The 17,689-nt window shown below is 45.5% G+C and overlaps 1 protein-coding gene across 2 annotated transcripts in view; it reads left to right on the forward strand.

Annotated features, from left to right (window-relative positions):
• Nucleotides 1–2,596: 2,596 nt before the first annotated feature.
• The window catches only part of MON2 (MON2 homolog, regulator of endosome-to-Golgi trafficking), a 140,879-nt gene continuing 125,786 nt past the window's right edge, over nt 2,597–17,689 (forward strand). For both annotated transcript variants that reach the window (XM_006260497.4, XM_014595901.3), the window contains exon 1: nt 2,597–2,816. In XM_006260497.4, the coding sequence (XP_006260559.1) occupies nt 2,706–2,816 (111 nt within the window). In that variant the 5' untranslated portion in view covers nt 2,597–2,705. The remainder of the gene's footprint in view (nt 2,817–17,689) is intronic.

Here is a 17,689-nt window from a genome sequence, read left to right on the forward strand (position 1 = left end):
GAAATTCTATGATTACCTCTCTTTGTACTTGAAAAATCTACCCTATTTGATTTGATTGCAGTCTTTGATGTAGAGTGCCATTCCCCAACTAGTAAGACCAATTCTGTCTTTCCTGTATAATTTCTATCTGGGTTTTACAGTATTCTATTGATTTTCCTCTCCACCATATTTCTGAGATACCTATGATGTCAATACCATTATCTACTGTGAAACATTCAAGTTGCTCATCTTGGATCTTCTTGAATTAGTATAAAAAGCACTTCTACTTTTTATTGTTGTCCAGTTAGCTATTTGCGTGTGACCTCAAGTAGAGGGAGAGGTGCACTGTAAGCCTAATGCAGTGGTCCTCAACTTTCCAGTCCTGTGGTGTGGATGAGAGGCACAGGGATGGTTCATGAGCCAGATTCTACAGCCTGAATCCAGTGTGGGGTTGGTCTCTGGTTGCAGCCCTGCATGCTGGCCCAGTCTTGTGCAACAGATCCAGCTAGAAGTACAACTCCAGCTCTGTGTACCAAAATCTGGTCCAACCCAGCCCCATGTGCTATGGCCTTGTTTTGTATGTCAGCATGTGGCACCGTCATTCAGTCCTCAGGGTTCCCCATAGGTCAGGAAATTTGGTGGCAGGGGAGTGGTGGTGGCATTGGAAACTGGGACAATTAATGCTGCAACTACTCTCCAGCTGCCAAATTTCCAGACCTCTAGAGAGCCCCACAAGCTGATACCCCCTCATGGGTCAGTTTCATCCCATGGACTGAAGGTTGGGTGCCATGGGACTAATGCACAAACTTTCTTATTCATAGCTATAAAACAGGCAGCCAGTTTAAGGTAGCCCCAATGAGGCTGTGATACGACTTGCATCCAGAGGCGGCATGTTGTTTACACACATGGGGTGTAAATAGAAAATAGACAACCGCTGATCCTCTGGATCATGGTGATATCAGCAGTAATGATCCCTCCCATGGGTCAAGTAAAGGGTTGTGAATGAGTCTGTTGATGGCCAAGGCCATCCTAGAGCTGCAGGCTCTCTGGCAGATACCACAGGTAGTGGTTAAAGGGAGGGTTGAATTGGATTTCTTGGTCTTGTTTCCTTTTCATTCATTTCTGTTGTTTTTCTGCCTCTAGGGTGAGAGCTTTTCTCAAAGTAAGATGTACCTTCTCTCACAAGGCATTACCCTGTAACCCTGTCCTGGGCTAGTTTTTTTTCCAATTTGTGACGTCCATACAACACACACTTCTTAATGTTTGCCTTGAGGGTGTCCTTGAAGTGTTGCCTGTGGCCCCTGCATGTCCTTTGTCCTTGGCTGAGTTGGGAGTATAGCAGTTGTTTCGGTAAAATGTACATCAGGCCTGGATCATGATGTATGCATAAAGGTCTAGTCAGATGCCTGATTAATCCATTTGTGGCTGGTGAGCCCAGCGCGAGAGCAACACAACTTGTGACAAGTTTCACAGATCCATGTGTTTTGTGAGTTGGAGTCCAAGTTTAGAGCATGTTGTTTTCTTCTTTCTCACTTTGCTTTCCTCCTCTGGATCAAAGCTGCTTCACTGCGCTGCACCTAGTGCCAGATGCTCCCTCCAGATCTGACAGGATTCTGCGCACTCCTCCCAGCTTTCTACCTTGCTGTGAACAATTTCATATGTTTTTGTGCAGGTAGCAATGAAGTCCAATCAGCTGCAACTATTCTAAGGCCCAGGGTCCGAGGAAAGTAGGGCTGAAGGGCCCAAGTCATCTAGTCCAGCCTGCTGCTCTAGGCAGGCTCATCCCTGACTAACATCCCTGTCAACCTAAGTGTCTGTTCCACCTGGTTTTGAAAGCTTCCAGCGTTGATCTCACAGCTTCCCTAAGGAGCCTGACCCTATCACTGTCACAGTCCTCATGACCTCCAGTCTCAACTTCCCCTTGCTCCAGGGGCTGTTGTGTCTCTGCACCCCCTGCAGGGGTTTGAGGCAGGGGGGAAACCCTGGGGCTTTCCTAGGTGCTTTAAGGTGGGGCTATGGGCTTGTCTATCTCTGAGGGCAAGGGAAGAGACACTCGTCTGTGCACACATATTCACTTTCTAACAGTTATGCCAACTTCACCTTCTTAAGTCGACTAATCTGTCACAGCATACACCACAGATGGAGCGCAGTTGACTTAAAAGCTGCGCAAGACAATACACCTCCCAGATGTATTATCTCAGGTTTACTAAGTCAACTCAGCTCCCAAGATGGCTGCCACTCTGTCAGGAAGCTGCACGTGTGTATGCTCTAATGTGGCTTATTTTAAGTCAACTTGGTACGCGTGTACACACCGCTGCAGGCCAACGAAACCGGATTGGAGGCGGCCCACTGTTAGTCTGGTTTCCGTCTGCCCCGCACCAGCAGTGCCTTTAAGACACTAAGGGATTGCGGAAAGCGCGTACGTCATGGCTACGTATCTACGCCCCTCCCTGCCCCTCTCCAGTGGTGCTGCGGCGGCTCCTGCCCCCTCCCCCCCCGGCTCTTGCACGCGGCGCCTGACATCTTCCCTCCGACGGCCATGAGACCCCGCCCCCGGGCCGCGCGCGCGGAAGCGAAGCTGACTGGCAGCGGGGGCGCAGGGCATTGTGGGAACGGGAGGGGCGGGGCTGGAGGTTTCCGGCGCCGCCGCGCAGACGTGTCCGGGCGGGCCTGCGGAGCCAGGCGCTGCCCCCTGCTCGGCCGGGGCCGGTGGCGCTGCCGCCGCCATGTCCGGCACCACCAGCCCAGAGGCGGTGAAGAAGCTGCTGGAAAACATGCAGGGCGACCTGCGCGGCCTCAGCCTCGAGTGCCGCAAGAAATTCCCGCCCGTCAAGGAGGTGAGGTCGGGCCCGCGGGGGTTGGGTAGCGTCGCGCGAGGAACTTGGCTGAGTTGGGAGACGCGGAGGCGAAGCGGCTGCTGCGGCCGGAGGAGCAGGTCCGCGGCGGCCCCGCTCACCCGCACCCGCTTGTTTCGGGCACGGCCTGCGCGGGGGGCCTTGCGCGTCAGGTGCGAGCGGTTCGGGCCCGGGGGTGAGGGCCGGGGCTCGCCTCGGGCTTGGAGCGCTGCTGCCCCAGTCCTCTCGTCTTGTGGGATCTTTTTGTTCTTAAAAGTAACGCCTGAGAAAGATGACTGTCATGGCAATAGATTGGCTCCTATTGATTCCGTCTGTGCCTTCAGTGTTCTGCATACACTCTTCTTCGCTTCTTATATTTCTTCCCCGGTCTCTTTCCACTCTCTGGTGTCAGTTTGTTTGTTTTGTTAACATAACTGCCCAGAAAAGGAAAACACCTCAAAGCCTGAAAGCAATTGTCATGGGGTAGACACTGGAAGCGCCTGTAGCAGTTCAAACTGTGCTTACTTGCCCCTTTTTTTTTTTTAATTGAGTAGATTTGACATTGACCTGTGAAGTCCCGCATCATTTTGCACGGGTAACATGATGACCTGTCTAATGGTGTAGCTACGTCGCATCTCAAACAACGTGTCTATAAAAATTAGTGAAGGAAGCAGAACAAATTACCTCATCTTTCTGTAAAAGGGAATTTGCTTGCAGGATACAGCATAATAAAATGTGTACTTTTGACAAACCAAAAGTAAACGTGTTGAGTACACATGCGTGGATCTACACTGCACAAAAAATTATATTTTGTTACCTATAATCAAATAATTCGCGTTGGTTGGGCAGTGTACTGTGCACAGGTTCAAGACGCCTGCATTCTTTTTTGGGATATGCCTGTGTTTTACTGTGCGACAGAGTTGCTGAGATCCTCTGTACCCAGTTTCTCGTGTGGCTAATGGTTACCTATTTTGTAAAGTGCTTTGAAATCTACAGATGCCAGTTCATAAGCTTGAGTCTCTTCTTCTCCTTTACACCTAGGCAACCTTTATAAAACGTTTTGAATTATGTTATTGGGAGTCTGTTGGTCTGGGTAAGCTGTATGTGGTGGATATGGGCCCATTGCAGTGATAAACAGGTGGAAATGTGTGTGTGAAGAAAGGAGGATTTTGTTTTCTGCGCTGAATACGGGAATCTCTGGTTGAAGTTGCCCATATTGGGGGGATGTCTCATCTCCATCTGAAATCAGCATGACTTGAAACACGGGACATGATCTTGTGTGGAAACAGGTATTTCCTGAGTTCAGGGTCTTTTTTTTTTTTTTTTTTTTTTTTTTGCTTTACATCAGGTTGCTTGCATATCCTTCTGTCATGCAGAAGCTACTACAGAATGATATTTGAGTAGTATACATTTAGATAATGGGATTTGGGGAACTGCCTTTTCCACTTGCTAATCTGGATCTAGAGTAAGAGCAAAATGTTAACCTTTATGAACCTCATTTGAACATGGCAATCTGTTTAACAATGTTTGCTGCTTGCTTGAGTTTTACAGTGTGCTTATGGTATAATTAAACTGTTCACATTTCCACCAGTTGTGTGCAGAGAATGTTATGCTTTCATCCAGATGGAACCAATGCAAACTGACACTAGGACATGTTGTGACAGACTATAAAATCACTTAGTTCAAAATTAATAACTTTGAGTCTTATTATAGTACATAGCACTGAACACAGATTTTCTAATAATCTTTAGAGTTCCTGAAGAGATCTGAAATGTTCACTACTCTGGCTTTTTGCTATCTTCTGCTAAAAGTAGATATTTGTATTCTCTTCTATGTCCTCATAATCTTCTTTTGTCTTCTGCATGCGGAAAGTTTTCATGTGGCAGTTTGGCTCAGTTTACACAAACTCACAGACATTTAGGGTTGGAAGGGACCTTGTGAGATCATTGTGCGGGCCGGGAGCGATCCGAGGCCCTTTTTTCGCGTGGTGGGCTGTGGCCAGCAGCCCAGACACGCTGGGTCGGGGAAGACAGGCAGCATGCTAGAATTAGGCACGGACGCTTAGTGGTTGATTTAAGATTATTTTACTTACACCGAAGATGGTCGCGGTGCAGGCAGGAAAACTTGCTTGAGTTGCGGTTACAAAACAAAAAACTCGAACCTGCAGAACGTAAGGGTACGTCGCAATGGGGTTTTGGCGACAGGAGATGAACAGAAACCTCAGGAGTACGTCGCAATGGGGTTTCGGTGACGGGAAGAAAAAAAACTGCAGGACTCGAACCCCGGGTAGAGCTCTGGATTCACTCACACGAAGTTTGCTAGGCTCCGTGGAACTTTGCGCACAGGGAAGGGTACGTCGAGGGATCAGGTGGTGACGGGGAGAGGCTAGAGGCTGATCAGACCCCTATAGCCTTCTTGAAATACATGCTGGGTCCGATAGGCTCCGCAGCGCTTGGAGATCTTCACGAGACGTGAAGTTCTCTTCCTCCTGATAGTCGTGGAGTCCTCCAACTTGGGCGGAAACCACTCAAGCCTCTTATACGGCTAGCAAGCCAATCACTAGCAGCCACGTAGGAATAATTTAGAACTGACCAATAGTGGGGCACGAATCTGAATACAAATGGCGGGAACTCCTTGCAACGTGCATTTCTCTGCTGCAACGAAGAAATGCACCCTGCAAAGAAAGCTACAAGTGGCAGGAAATAATTCAGCAGTGCTGAAGCACACGCAAACAAAAATCACACCTTTGGGTTGTGACAATCATCAGGTCCAGCTCTCCTGCTCTGGGCAGCAAAAACTGCTGGGGTCAAATAACGCCAGCAAGGTGTGCGTCCAGTCTTTTTGAAGATCTTCAGGGTAGGTGCCTGCACCACCCCAGCTGCGAGTCTATTCCAGAGTCTGGTCACATGAATCGTGAAGAAGTTTTTCCTTGCATCCAGTCTGAAGCCTTCTAGGAGTTTATGACCATTGCTCCTGGTTTTCTACTAGGGTGCTCTGAATAGTTGTTCACCTAGTCCCTGATCCTCTCCCCTGATATATTTGGAAGCTGCCACCAAATCCTCCACAAAGTCTTTTCTTTCCTAGGCTGAACAGTCCCATATCTGTCAGCTTTCCCTCGTATGGCTTGCTCTTCAGGCCTCTAAGCATACAAGTGACTATTCTCTGGACTCTCTCAAGCTTCTCTGCATCCTTCTTGAAGTGTGGTGCCCATCACTGGATACAGTACTCCAGCTGCGGCCTCACCAATGCTGCGTAGAGCAGGAGAATAACTTCCTTAGTTTTGCTTGAGATGCATCGGTTAATGCATGCCAGCATGTTGTTGCATCACACTGGTGGCTCATATTCATTTTATGGTCAATTATGACCCCCATGTCCCTTTCGGATGTCATGCTAGCTAGCTAGAACCACTGAGCTTGTAAGTTTGTTGGGGATTTTGACAAATCAAAAGCTATTTATTGATATTAATTTTTTTTTTTTACAAATTCAGCTTGTCGTTTTGGGCTCTTACAGTGATACCACTAATGAAAATTCTGTTTTAAGTTTAGCTGATAACTTGGCTCTTTGATGAAGGAAGTCATAGAACCCTCAGTTCTATTGGCTCTTCACCTGATTACTGAGGGCAAAAATATTTACTCTTGTTATGTAAGTAAACATGTTGAGTAACCTGTCATTCAGGAAGTGACAATTTGATTTTTGTAGTGCTGCAGGTGAGCTAATCAGTAATTAGCCCTACTGTGTGACACTGCAGCATGCTATGTGTGACAGTACTTCCAGTTCAGGATGTATCTATCCATTGTAGACCACCTTGGTGCTTTATCACACCACTGTCTTCCATAGTAGGTTTGCATGAAAAGCCATAATTGATAGCATTATAAACCACAACTAAAACACCAATGAAACCAGTGGTGCTAATTGCACCTCTTTACAGCCAAATAAACAGTTTTGTTTAGCTTAAGTAAATAGATTTTTGCATTAGGTTGGGGGATAGAAGGACTTGCTTGCTGTAAAGCTCATGAACTTTGGCAGTAACAGACCTAAGTGCTTCCTGTCACTTGTAGCTTAGGCCTAGGGATTGATGTAGTGATAGATTTTCTGAGCCCATTCCTGCACTTCTTTGACTACCAACTTCTTGGTAAGGTCCTATATATGACCTGCCCAGCTGCGCGTACAGCAAAAGCATTGCTTTTTTGTTCTTCATACAGAAATGGCACTACATTAGTTCATAATCAGAATGATTTAACCACAGTGATAGAAGGATGTTCTTCTTTCATTTAGTTGAATAAGGAGTATGAAAGGTATAGAGACTTAAGTACAAAATTGGAAATCACAATGTTAAAGGAATAGACTGTGGGATTAAATTTAGGCTCTTTAGAGTTTTTCTTTCTGTGTCCACATATAAAATTGGCATTGCATTCCTTCACAGACACAGAAAGAAACAATAGAGGTGAATCATCTGCACAAGTAGGTTGGTAGACCAGATGCAGAACCTTCCTTAGACATTGTTTGGTTAGTAGCTTGCATCCTGCCACAGTGACACTGAAAGACAATGGGACTTTGAGATTTGGGCATATTGGAGCCATTTGAAAATGGGACATATTTGTCCACCATCCCATGTTGGCACTAGAAAAATCTGCTGTCAGTCGTACTGGATGTACTCAATATAAACTGTGTTGTGAACCAGGAATATGCAACTGGCTTAGTGTGGTGTTGGACCTGTGCCAACAAGCCAACAAGCTTTTCCTCTCAGGAGATCTTATTGATGTGCACCTATCTATGCTGTTTTATTTGGGAGGTAGTATGTAAGAGGCAGCCATAATGTGCCCACTGCAGCGTTCCCTGGTGTGTGATTGGTTTAATGTAAACTTGCCTTTGGACTCTTCAGTCTTTTAGGCACTTAAGAGACAAAATTTTCAAATGTTTTCAAATTCTTAGTTCCTGTTACAGAATTTTCATGTGTCCAGGTATCAAAATGGCCAACTTGGGGTTCCTAAGTCAGGTCACTTATGCCAGTGCATTTTAAGGCCTTCTACTTATGCAGTCCGGAATCTAGTTACTGGAGGCTTACAGCAAAGTCACTGGGTTTTTCTGGTAGTCTGTGATATTGAAAATCTAGAAGTAGAAATAGCTGTGGTAGGAGGGAAGTAGTTAGCTGTAAAATGAGGGAAATCCTAAAACTTGCTTCTTCCTGGTTGCCTCAGACTCGATAACCTCTATCCCTATTCTTGGAGCCCAAAAATGCCAACCAGCGTTGTATTTATATTGTAGAAGACCAATGGAGGTGGAACAGCCTAGGATATTCTAGGTGATGTCACTTAAAATACATTTGGCATTGGGTATGGGTGCTGTAAAAGGGACTTTTATGTTTTTGAGTGTACGTTGCTGGCAGTGTTTTGGACATAGCTGTTGAGTGCTAGTTGTAACTTACTGGAGAAAAGATTTGTTTGTTACAGGAGTTGACATTTTCAGCACATTTAATTGTATGTGGATGTTTTGTTTTGTTTGGGGGGAGGAGAGTCTTTTTCTGCTTCTGTTTTATGATAGTTACATAAGTCCCATACTATTCAACACAAAGTGTACTAAAAATGAAATATACACTCGTGACCAACGGGTGATTTGATGGTCATTAATCTGTGAAATTTTAGATCAGATTTTATTGGTTGATTTCCAAATAATGACACTGTTGGAGAATATACTCCAGTTTATTTGAGATTTAATTTATTAGCAATAGAAATGGTCTTCTACCTGTGATTTGATACAAGATTAAACTACTTTAGGGAGGTTTTAAGGAAATGAATGGTATTTGACCATTTCTGTTGCTGTTCATGACATATTAAAGAGATGGAAGTATTTCCTAATATATTTATATCACTTGCCATACTGATTCTTTTGTTTTTAACCTACTGGGCTTTGCCTTTTTTATGTCTTAGTAGCAGGCAGTGCTTAACTTCTCGATCTAGGTTGGTATGTGTGGTACTAATAACACAGAGCACAATGAGGTATTTTAACTCACTAGTGCCTGTGATTTGAATATCCTAATGCTGGATGCTAGTGCAAAATGAATTAAAGACTCTGCTTTTAATTAAGCTTGTACCTTCAGCCCAAATGATTAAGCAGCAAATAATTTGGTAGGTTTGCTGCTACAACTCTTGAGTTAATCTTAAACAACAATTACTTATTTGTATTAGCAAGCACAGTGAATTAGGAGTGTTAACTTGTTACACTGTTAACAATAGCTGCTGGATTAATTTAGCATAACTATTGTCTTTTACATATTGATTGAAAGTACTGTTTTGTGAGAAATGTGATTTATCAATTGTAGCTTCCTAGAGTAATAGACAGATATTTAAAATCAGCAGAGATTTTAAAGAATGACTGGCTTAAATATTGAGTTTACACTCCAGATTCACTCTAGCCTCCTACTGTTTACCTAAAAAAAGTGAGAGTTGATCTAGGATCATGGACATTGTGACTGGGGGCTTTACAAAAGTATAGGCAGACAGTTTGTTTCCAGTGAGAAAACACTTTTACTTTCACTCTAGTAGTAGTTAAAATAAATGTTATTAGCATCTTCATCACGTTTTGGAATGTTTGCTGCTGAAGTAATTGGAACAACAAACGTTTGGGAATAAGTTAGTGTTCAAATTTTCTTGTTCAAATTCTGTCCCTCAGCTAAACTGGCATTTTGGAAAGTAGCACTTTCCTAACTGATTCAGCAGTTGTATTTATCTATGCAAGTTTTGGAGTACATCCATGTTATTGCCAAAGAGAAAAAGCCATTGTGAAGGAGCACAAGCACATTTTTATGAAAGGAAATTATGCAGGGTAGCAGGAAAAAGGCATGACAGGCCCACAAATCTTCATTCATGAATTAGCCCTCTGCATGCTTCTATCTTTTTTTTTTTTTTTTTTTTTCAAATGATGATAGCTTTGAATTAATTTCTGCTCACATTCAGCTGATATATCTTCTAGAGAAGCTTGAAAAGCATTTTTTTTTGTTTAATCCCTTAATTGTCCCTCTCCTTTCTTTTTATTTATTTTTTTTAGCATGGAGCAGAAATGGCCACCCTTGCTTTTGCTGAACAATTTCTTTGAGTTTTTAGGAGTCTGATATGCTAAAACATGGCTTTGGAACACATGTTGCAGTGTGAATTGCTACCTGTCTGATAGAGCGGGTTAGGGTAATTTTTTCCCATGTACATAAATCTTTTAATGTACATAGATCGGGGCATCAAAGACACAGCCTACAGATCCCTATCAGCTGGCTATTTGTGCTGTCCCTGGGTCAGAGGTGAGTCACACACCGCACAAAGCGTGCTGGACCAGCCTTGTGCACAGGGTTCTGGATACATGCCATATATGGCACCTCTTGCAGCTAGTTTGGGATCTGTGCTGCATGTGGCACCCCTCCCTCCCCACAGGTTGGTCCAGGGGATGGGGGGGATGCTGCATGCCAGAATTTGACACTCCTGACATAAAAAATGAATAGTCTCATTGAGTACTTTGAGCATTGGTTGAAGAATCCGGGCCTAAATTGAAGCTATGGAGCCAAGAGAGGAAATGCAAAACATTTTTAAGTTTTATTCTCGAAGTAAGGACATGGTTTTGCTGTACAAAGTTGCACAGTTTGGTGAGCTGTTTGATGGGTGGTCTCTGTGAGGTTCTCAACAAGAAATTAAGACTATTCTGGAACAAGTATGCATACAGAATAGGTTTACAACATCCTTTTTTAACAGCTCTTCTAAATGTATTGTGTTGCCATAATCTCCATTATACAGATGGGAAACAGCTAGAAAAGTGGACTTTGCCAAGGCCATGCTGAGCCACCTTTAGAATTCATGACTTCCTGACTCCAGATGCTAATGCTTCTGAACCATGTCATCTTCCACCTGTCAACCTTGTCCTAGCTGGCATGCTTAAATTTAACCTCCACCTTTTATTGAGAAGATTCCTGATCTTTGTTGGTTTGAGAACTCCAAATATTATTCAGACATGGTTATAAATAGAACATACAGTGATTTCCAGATCCTTTATGTTGTACTGCTGTATAACATGCTTGATAGACCAGGGCTAACACCTGGAAATATCGCCACAATGCACTAAGCATGGAAAGCATGTTTAAATAAACCTAAATTAGCTTTCTGCAGCTGACATGGTGATGACAGGTGATCATATTCTACCTTAACTGTAGCTTCTGTATAGTTTTCCAGGATAACCCTATGCCAAGCTTGTTGCAGTAACTTGACTGGAATTCTAACAAATGTAAATGGGACCCGTACCATTCAGGTGGAAGTTTGCAGGAATAAATAAAAATACTTCCTGTGCAATTTGAATGTGAGAAGTTACAGAAAAGACCCATTCAGGATCCTACATGAATGAGTCTGTGTGCCAGATAGGCAGTTACCTGTTGCCATTTTCTAGTATTTCTTTAGGCAGAAAAAGTGCAGCAATTCAAGAAATCCTTCCCACTCACTAAATTGTGTAGGAAATGTTTTCAAAGAATGCTCACACGATTTTTAATACATGTCAAAAAAACATACATTTTTAGTAACTTCTCTTTTTCAGATCACTTTTTTTAAGTAGAGATGCACTGATATATATTGGTTATATATTGGATTGGCACCGGTAAAAGGAAAATTAATATTATTGGCTTTTTCTGGCCAGTGTAGCTGATAACGTCACTGATAAATGCTGCATGCATGCACATGGCCAGAAATGCAGCCTACCAGCTTGGAGAGCAGTGTTATGCCAGTAAGCCTGCGGGGGGTGGGAGGCAGATCAAGGTCCCTGCAGTTAGGGAGGGAGGGAGTGGGACAGGAGCAGTGAATGGGACCCTGGGGCAGGTTGTGGGACAGCTGTGGGTGGTTGCCTGCTATGGGCTTGGGGCCAGGAGCTGTACAGCCTCTTCATAGTGGTAGGGGCTGGGCTTGGAGTGGGCTCAGCTGTGTGGAGCAGGCGGTGGTGGTGTTGGGGGGGGGTGCTTTTGTCACTGGGTGGTGGTGCTGGGAGGGGAAATTTTGGGGTGGCTGTAGCCCCACAAGTCTGTTGTCATGTCATCCCTTCCCAGGGCTGCCCCTGCTCAGGGCTTTTCGCTTTGCTGCCTTTCCCTCGGGAGCCATGTGCTCCCTGCCTGCCCCGCAGCTGGGGCTCCCGAGGGAAAGGCAGCAGAGTGGAGAGCCCCAAGCAGGGGCAGCACTAGGGGAAGACTTGGGGGGGCTATAGTCTTCCTGCTGCCACCTGCCCAACCCCAGCCCAGCACCCCTGCCAGGAAGAGGCTGGTGCAGCCCCTGGCCCCAAGCCCGCAGCAGGCAGCCTGCCTCTGTCCCACGCACAAATCTGGGGGGGGCATATGTCTGTGTCGTCCCCCCTGCCCCCTCCCCCAATGCCTTTTCTGGGGATGTCTGCTATGTTAGTGATATACTTTTAACTGCTGGTTTAGAAATTTCTTTTAAGTTACAAAATATGTGCTATACATATAAAAGTTTATATTCTTATAGTAAGGGAGATGCCACTTAGGTAGATTTGAGCCTTCTGTGAATGACTGGCAGTTATCCCATAGACTCTGGCCAGTAATGGATGTTTTGAAACAAGCAGTTCCTAATGCTGCTGACAGTACATTTTAATTGCTCAACTGCACCTATGTTTCTTAACTGTTGCATATTCTGTTTTCGTTAGTTTTATATAAAATTTGTCCACTTTAACTGAAAAAATGTGTTAGCATAATATTTTTAATACGATTTTGTAGTATGGGAATCTCTGTTTATTGAGTTGTTGTATATTTAATATTTTTAAGTGAAAACCTTGTTCAGCTTCTTACTCTTTTCTTTGTTCCTCTCCCCACAATTTTAGGACTGTCTAAGATAGCAGTGACCAACCTGTCACATGGACAGGCAGTGTATTTGACAAATGTGCTCTTGGTGCCAAGTTACAGAGGTATTTGCAGTGACTGTTGGAATGGCACTCAAGGAGGGGTTGGGAATCAGAGTGGCATTTGAGGGCAGGGCAGAGATTGGAGCTGCACTTGGGGAGGGAGGGGGAATTGGGGGGTCTGTGCTGATTCTAAAGGTTGGCCCCCCAGGGAGCTAGAGTTTCGTCCCCAAACAGCCACATTGCTCCATAAAGACCCCAGTAGTGGTGGCACTGTGACAGCGTGGGGCCAGAGTTTCCATGCAGACCAGCCCCAGGAGTGCTGGCAGGGCATGTAACTGGGCAGGGAGCTGCTCCGGGACTGGGATCTTGCAGCGGTGACAGTGTAGTCTGGAGCCGGGGCAGAGCTGTGATCCACTGCCTGCCATGTCCTGGGCAGGGGCATGCAGGTAGCAGATTGTGGCTGTCCCAGGGCATGCAGGCAGTGGATCACAGCTCTACCCTGGCTCTAGACCATGCTATCACTGCTGCAAGATCCCAGCCCTGGAGTAACTCCCTGCTCAGCTACATGTCCTGCCAGCAGTGCTGGGGCTAGTGTGCATGGAAGCCCAGGCCCCATGCTGCAACCCATCCAGGGGCATGAGGGGGTGTAGGAGGCAGCTCCCTGCTGCTGCACAGCCTCATGGGGGGCATGTCCCCCCTGGATTTGTGTGTAGGGTGAGGATGGGTTGCCCGCTGCAGGTTCGGGGCCAGGGGTTGCACCAACCTCTTCCTGATGGGCGGTCTGACGGGCGGCAGGCTCAGCTGTGTGGGGCAGGCAGTGGTGACTTTGAGAGGGGTGGCTATGGGAGGGGGCTACAGGGAATTTTGGGGGAGCTATAGCCCCCCAAGTTCCCCCCCATGCCGCCCTTACTTGAGGCACTGTTCTCTGCTGCAGCTGAGCCTGCGTGCCCCTAGAGCAGCCCTGGCCCAGTCCCCACACTGGGAAGAGGCTGGCATAGCTCTGACCCCGCAGCATGCAGCTCACCCTTGCCCCACACGAAAGTCCAGGGGAGGAAAGTGGCCCCATGCCCTGCCCAGCTGGGTAGTGCCTGCCTCTGCCCCACTCCCTCCCTCACTGTGGGGGGTCTCAATCTGCCCCCCACCTGACTTACCACCAGGATGCTGCCCTCCACACTGCTGGGCTACATTCCTGTAAATCAGCTATTGGATTGGTATTTGCTGATATGGCTGGTTAATAATCAGCCAAGAAAATCTTTATCGGCGCACCCCTATTATTCTCCTTTTACATATAATGTAGTGGGAAGAACACTTGCCTTGGAAGTGGGAAATCAGGTTAAAGGCCCTCCTCAATTTGAGGCTAGCTGAGTGTGGAAGTACTTTACCTTGCTGCTCCAAAACCACTGCATGAGTCTGGGGTAGAAAGTGCCACAAGATAATAGATGTCTGTTGCAATAAAGTGGCAGAGTCTACTGCTACATGTTGTTGTGCCACTCATTTTTGGGTCATGTGGTGCAACGAAGGGTAAGGATGTCTGTTTGCTCCACATTTGTCCTGCCTTTAAACTTTTTAAGGCTACACAAATGAGAAATCAATGGATGTCTGTTTTCATCCTCAAAGGCAAGGGATCTCCAGGTGCTTAGCATTCCAAGCAGATATATATTGATTTCTAGATTTCAAATCTATTAGTTCAGTATCTTACAGTACAGATGACTGAAAAACACTTAGTTGTATAGCTATTCTTTCAGATACTGTACTAAAGACCTCATGAGAATTGAAATGTATACTTCTGTTACTAAGAATATTAAATAGTGATACTGTGTCACAAGTTTGGTGGATGCTTAAGTAAATGGGTGCATCAGAGTTGTACATCCTGTTTCCTTCACACCTGTTACAGAATTTGAGATGCCTTAAGAAAACAAATTACAGGAGGAGAAGACTTGAACTCCTTATTCCCAATCCCAGCAATTAAATTCCAGCTATTGGTTTTACCAACCAGTTTCCATTAGTGAGTTTGTGAGTGGTGAGTAAATGAGTTGGCTCATAACTGTCCAACTTCTAAATCCGTGCATGTCACGTGCCCTGGGGAATGAGTGCTGCATGGGCCACTGGGCTGCAAACCCTGCAGATACTTCTGCATCTCCTCCACAGTACTGCACACTCATATGTGCACCCTTTCTCTCTGCTGCACTGGATACCACCCTACTGCTGCACTGTGCCCCCCTCTCCATCGCTGCCTCAGTTTCCCCCCACTCCTTCACTGCACCATGTGAATGAGATTTCTCCCTTCCCCTTGTATGGGTGGCCCTGAACTCTCCTTCGGCTCCTTGTGCAGCATTTTACTGCCCCACACCTTGGGTCAGAGGCAGAAAGCTTTAGCAAGAGCAGGGGTGGGCAAAACGGCAGATGAGCCCCATGGTGGACTCCAGTTCCAGCGGCCCCTGCTTGGCTCGGTGCAGCCAGTTTTTGTGGAGACCCCTGGAGCAGCAGGGCAGGGACAGCATGGAGACAGGGTTTCCTTGGACACTGGCCTCAGCAGCGCTGGCAGGGAGCTGCACTGGGGCCAGAGGCGGGCCTGGCATCTTGCAGCGTTGACAGTATGGGCCAAAGCCAGGTCAGGGGCGTGCAGGTAGCAGATTGCAGCTCTGCCTCAGCTCTGGGCCATGCTGTCACTGCTGCAAGATCCTGGTGCTGGCCCTGGCCCCGGAGCAGCTCTCCGCCCAGCAATACACCCTACCAGTGCTGCTCGGACCAGTGTCCATGGAAACCCTGGCCCCATGCTGTCACAGCCCTGCTGCTCCTGGGGCTGTCTTAGAAATTGGCTGCAGCAAGGTGTGCAGGGGCTGCTGGGAAATGGAGTCTGTGGGCTAGACTTTGCCCACCCTGAGCTAGAGTAAAGAGGGGGGAACCTGAAGCAATGGCGGAGTGATGGCCAGGCAAGAGCCTTGGAGGCTGCAACTTAACTCCTTGCAGGTTGCATGCAGCCAATGGGCCACTATTATTTTTGGTCCCCAGGGGCTTACAGCCACCGCTGGAGAAGGCGCCCTGCTACAGATGGCAATGTGTATCATTTATAAAATCAATGCTGGCATTCAACCGAATATATTAATGACTTGCAGATATAACTTTTAGCACACACTAGATATAGCCTCAGGCCTGCTAGACCATTTGAAATGTTTCTGGTTACTCTGAATGTCATGAAATTCTATACTGATCCAAATATAACTGGAGCAGGAATGGTGGTCTTTCTAATCTCTCTGTTAGAGTTCTCTTCTGAAAGCATCTACATCTTAGACAGATGCTCTAGTGTAGGTCTTGTCAATAAGAGAATGGCAAGCCACTTTACAAGAAGCATTTAGAAAATATCTAACTTGACATAATACACTAGAGCCCAGCAGATTTCACAGATACAGTATTTTGATATGTTTCTTTGTTAGCAGCTATATTTGTATTGGTGCAGAACTTGTATGAAGATATGTTCAGGTGAATCAGTTACTGAAATTCTGAAAAATAAAATAGAGTGAATTGCAGTGGTAACCAAGTACCATAAGAAAGGCTTGATAACGAAGTATGTGAGGATATAGACACTGGGAGGTGATGCCTCTTCACTTGCTGCTGTAAAAATACTCTTGGCAGTGAGAAAGAATCAGCATTGACAATGAATTGAGGTCAGGACATTCCGTGATGCCATTGCACCAGAACAAATTGATGTGGTCCACAAGCTCCTGAAGAATAGCAGAAGATTAGCAAGCAGGCTCATAGCTGAGATTGTGGACATCAGTGCATATCACCTTCAGTAAAGACTTTGGGATGAAGAAATGTGTTGACAAGATGGGCACCTCGAATGTTGAACAAGTGGCTAGAAGAGAGTTCATCTCGACAGTCCAAAAGAACTTCTGAGGATGTTTTAAATTAACCAAGCAAAAATGGTAAGCAGGCCTATGCCTGCATGTATAACATGGATTGTATCCTAATACTCTCAATAGAAAATGCAGTGGAAGTGCACACAGTCTCCCTCTTGTAAGAAATTCAAGAAGGTGACTTCAGTTGGTAAGGTCCTGGTCACAGATTTTTAGGACAGTGAAGGTTAATACTTGACTGACAAGACAACAGACAGGAGTATCAAAACACTGTCCTAGCAAATGGCAGTGTTTGCAAGAAGCTGAGAACAAGTGGTATGAAAAGTTGAGTTGGGAAGTCTTAATCATCATCCTATATGTCAAATGACCATTCTAGCTTTGAATTGCTTTCTGGCAGACTGGACTCCTTCAGACTCTTGCCTACTCTTTCAAGTTATAGCAAGACTTGCGTAGGATGGTTTTCATAGATGATGGTGAGGTGTTTGCAACAGTTGAACAATTTCTGGATGTGGAAAGCAGGGACTTTTGAAATATAGGCATAGCCAAACTATAGCTGCTCTAGGCCAGGGCTGGCCAAGCTGGGGTACATACTACAAGTGGCACAAGAAGCCTGTGTGTGTGGCATGCAGCAAATAGGGAGGGGATAGGCATCACAGAATCAGATAGGGCAGAAAGTAGAGAGCAAAGCAGAAGATTGGGTAGGGAGATAGAACTATCTACTGCAACTAGCATGTGATTATTTGATTAATTTAATAAAAAGGAAAAAAAAGAGGCGGCGGGGATTCTCATTCTTGGATCACTTCTATACCAGCAGTGCCATCTTAATTACTTTGAACATTTTAATGCATATTGTCCTCTTCTAAATACTTCTGCATATTTTCTGATATATTGCTACTTCTATCATGCTTGCTGAAGTATGAAATTAAAATTAATAATGACTTTTATGGATATTCGGGCAGCGCTGTACCACAATATTCACATTTATAGTTACCTTCAAGCTAATTGATGGGATGCTGGATACTTTCAGTTTCTAACGCCACAGAAGTTGTATTAGTATGGCTTCTCACAGAAGCATCTATCTATATCAGAATATAAACTTGCTCATCTTAAATATGATAAGGTAGCTTATTGAGCCATTGCAAGTAGAGTACA

The sequence above is a fragment of the Alligator mississippiensis genome, chromosome 4 (assembly GCF_030867095.1).
Source record: "Alligator mississippiensis isolate rAllMis1 chromosome 4, rAllMis1, whole genome shotgun sequence".
Classification (NCBI taxonomy): Eukaryota; Metazoa; Chordata; order Crocodylia; family Alligatoridae; genus Alligator; species Alligator mississippiensis.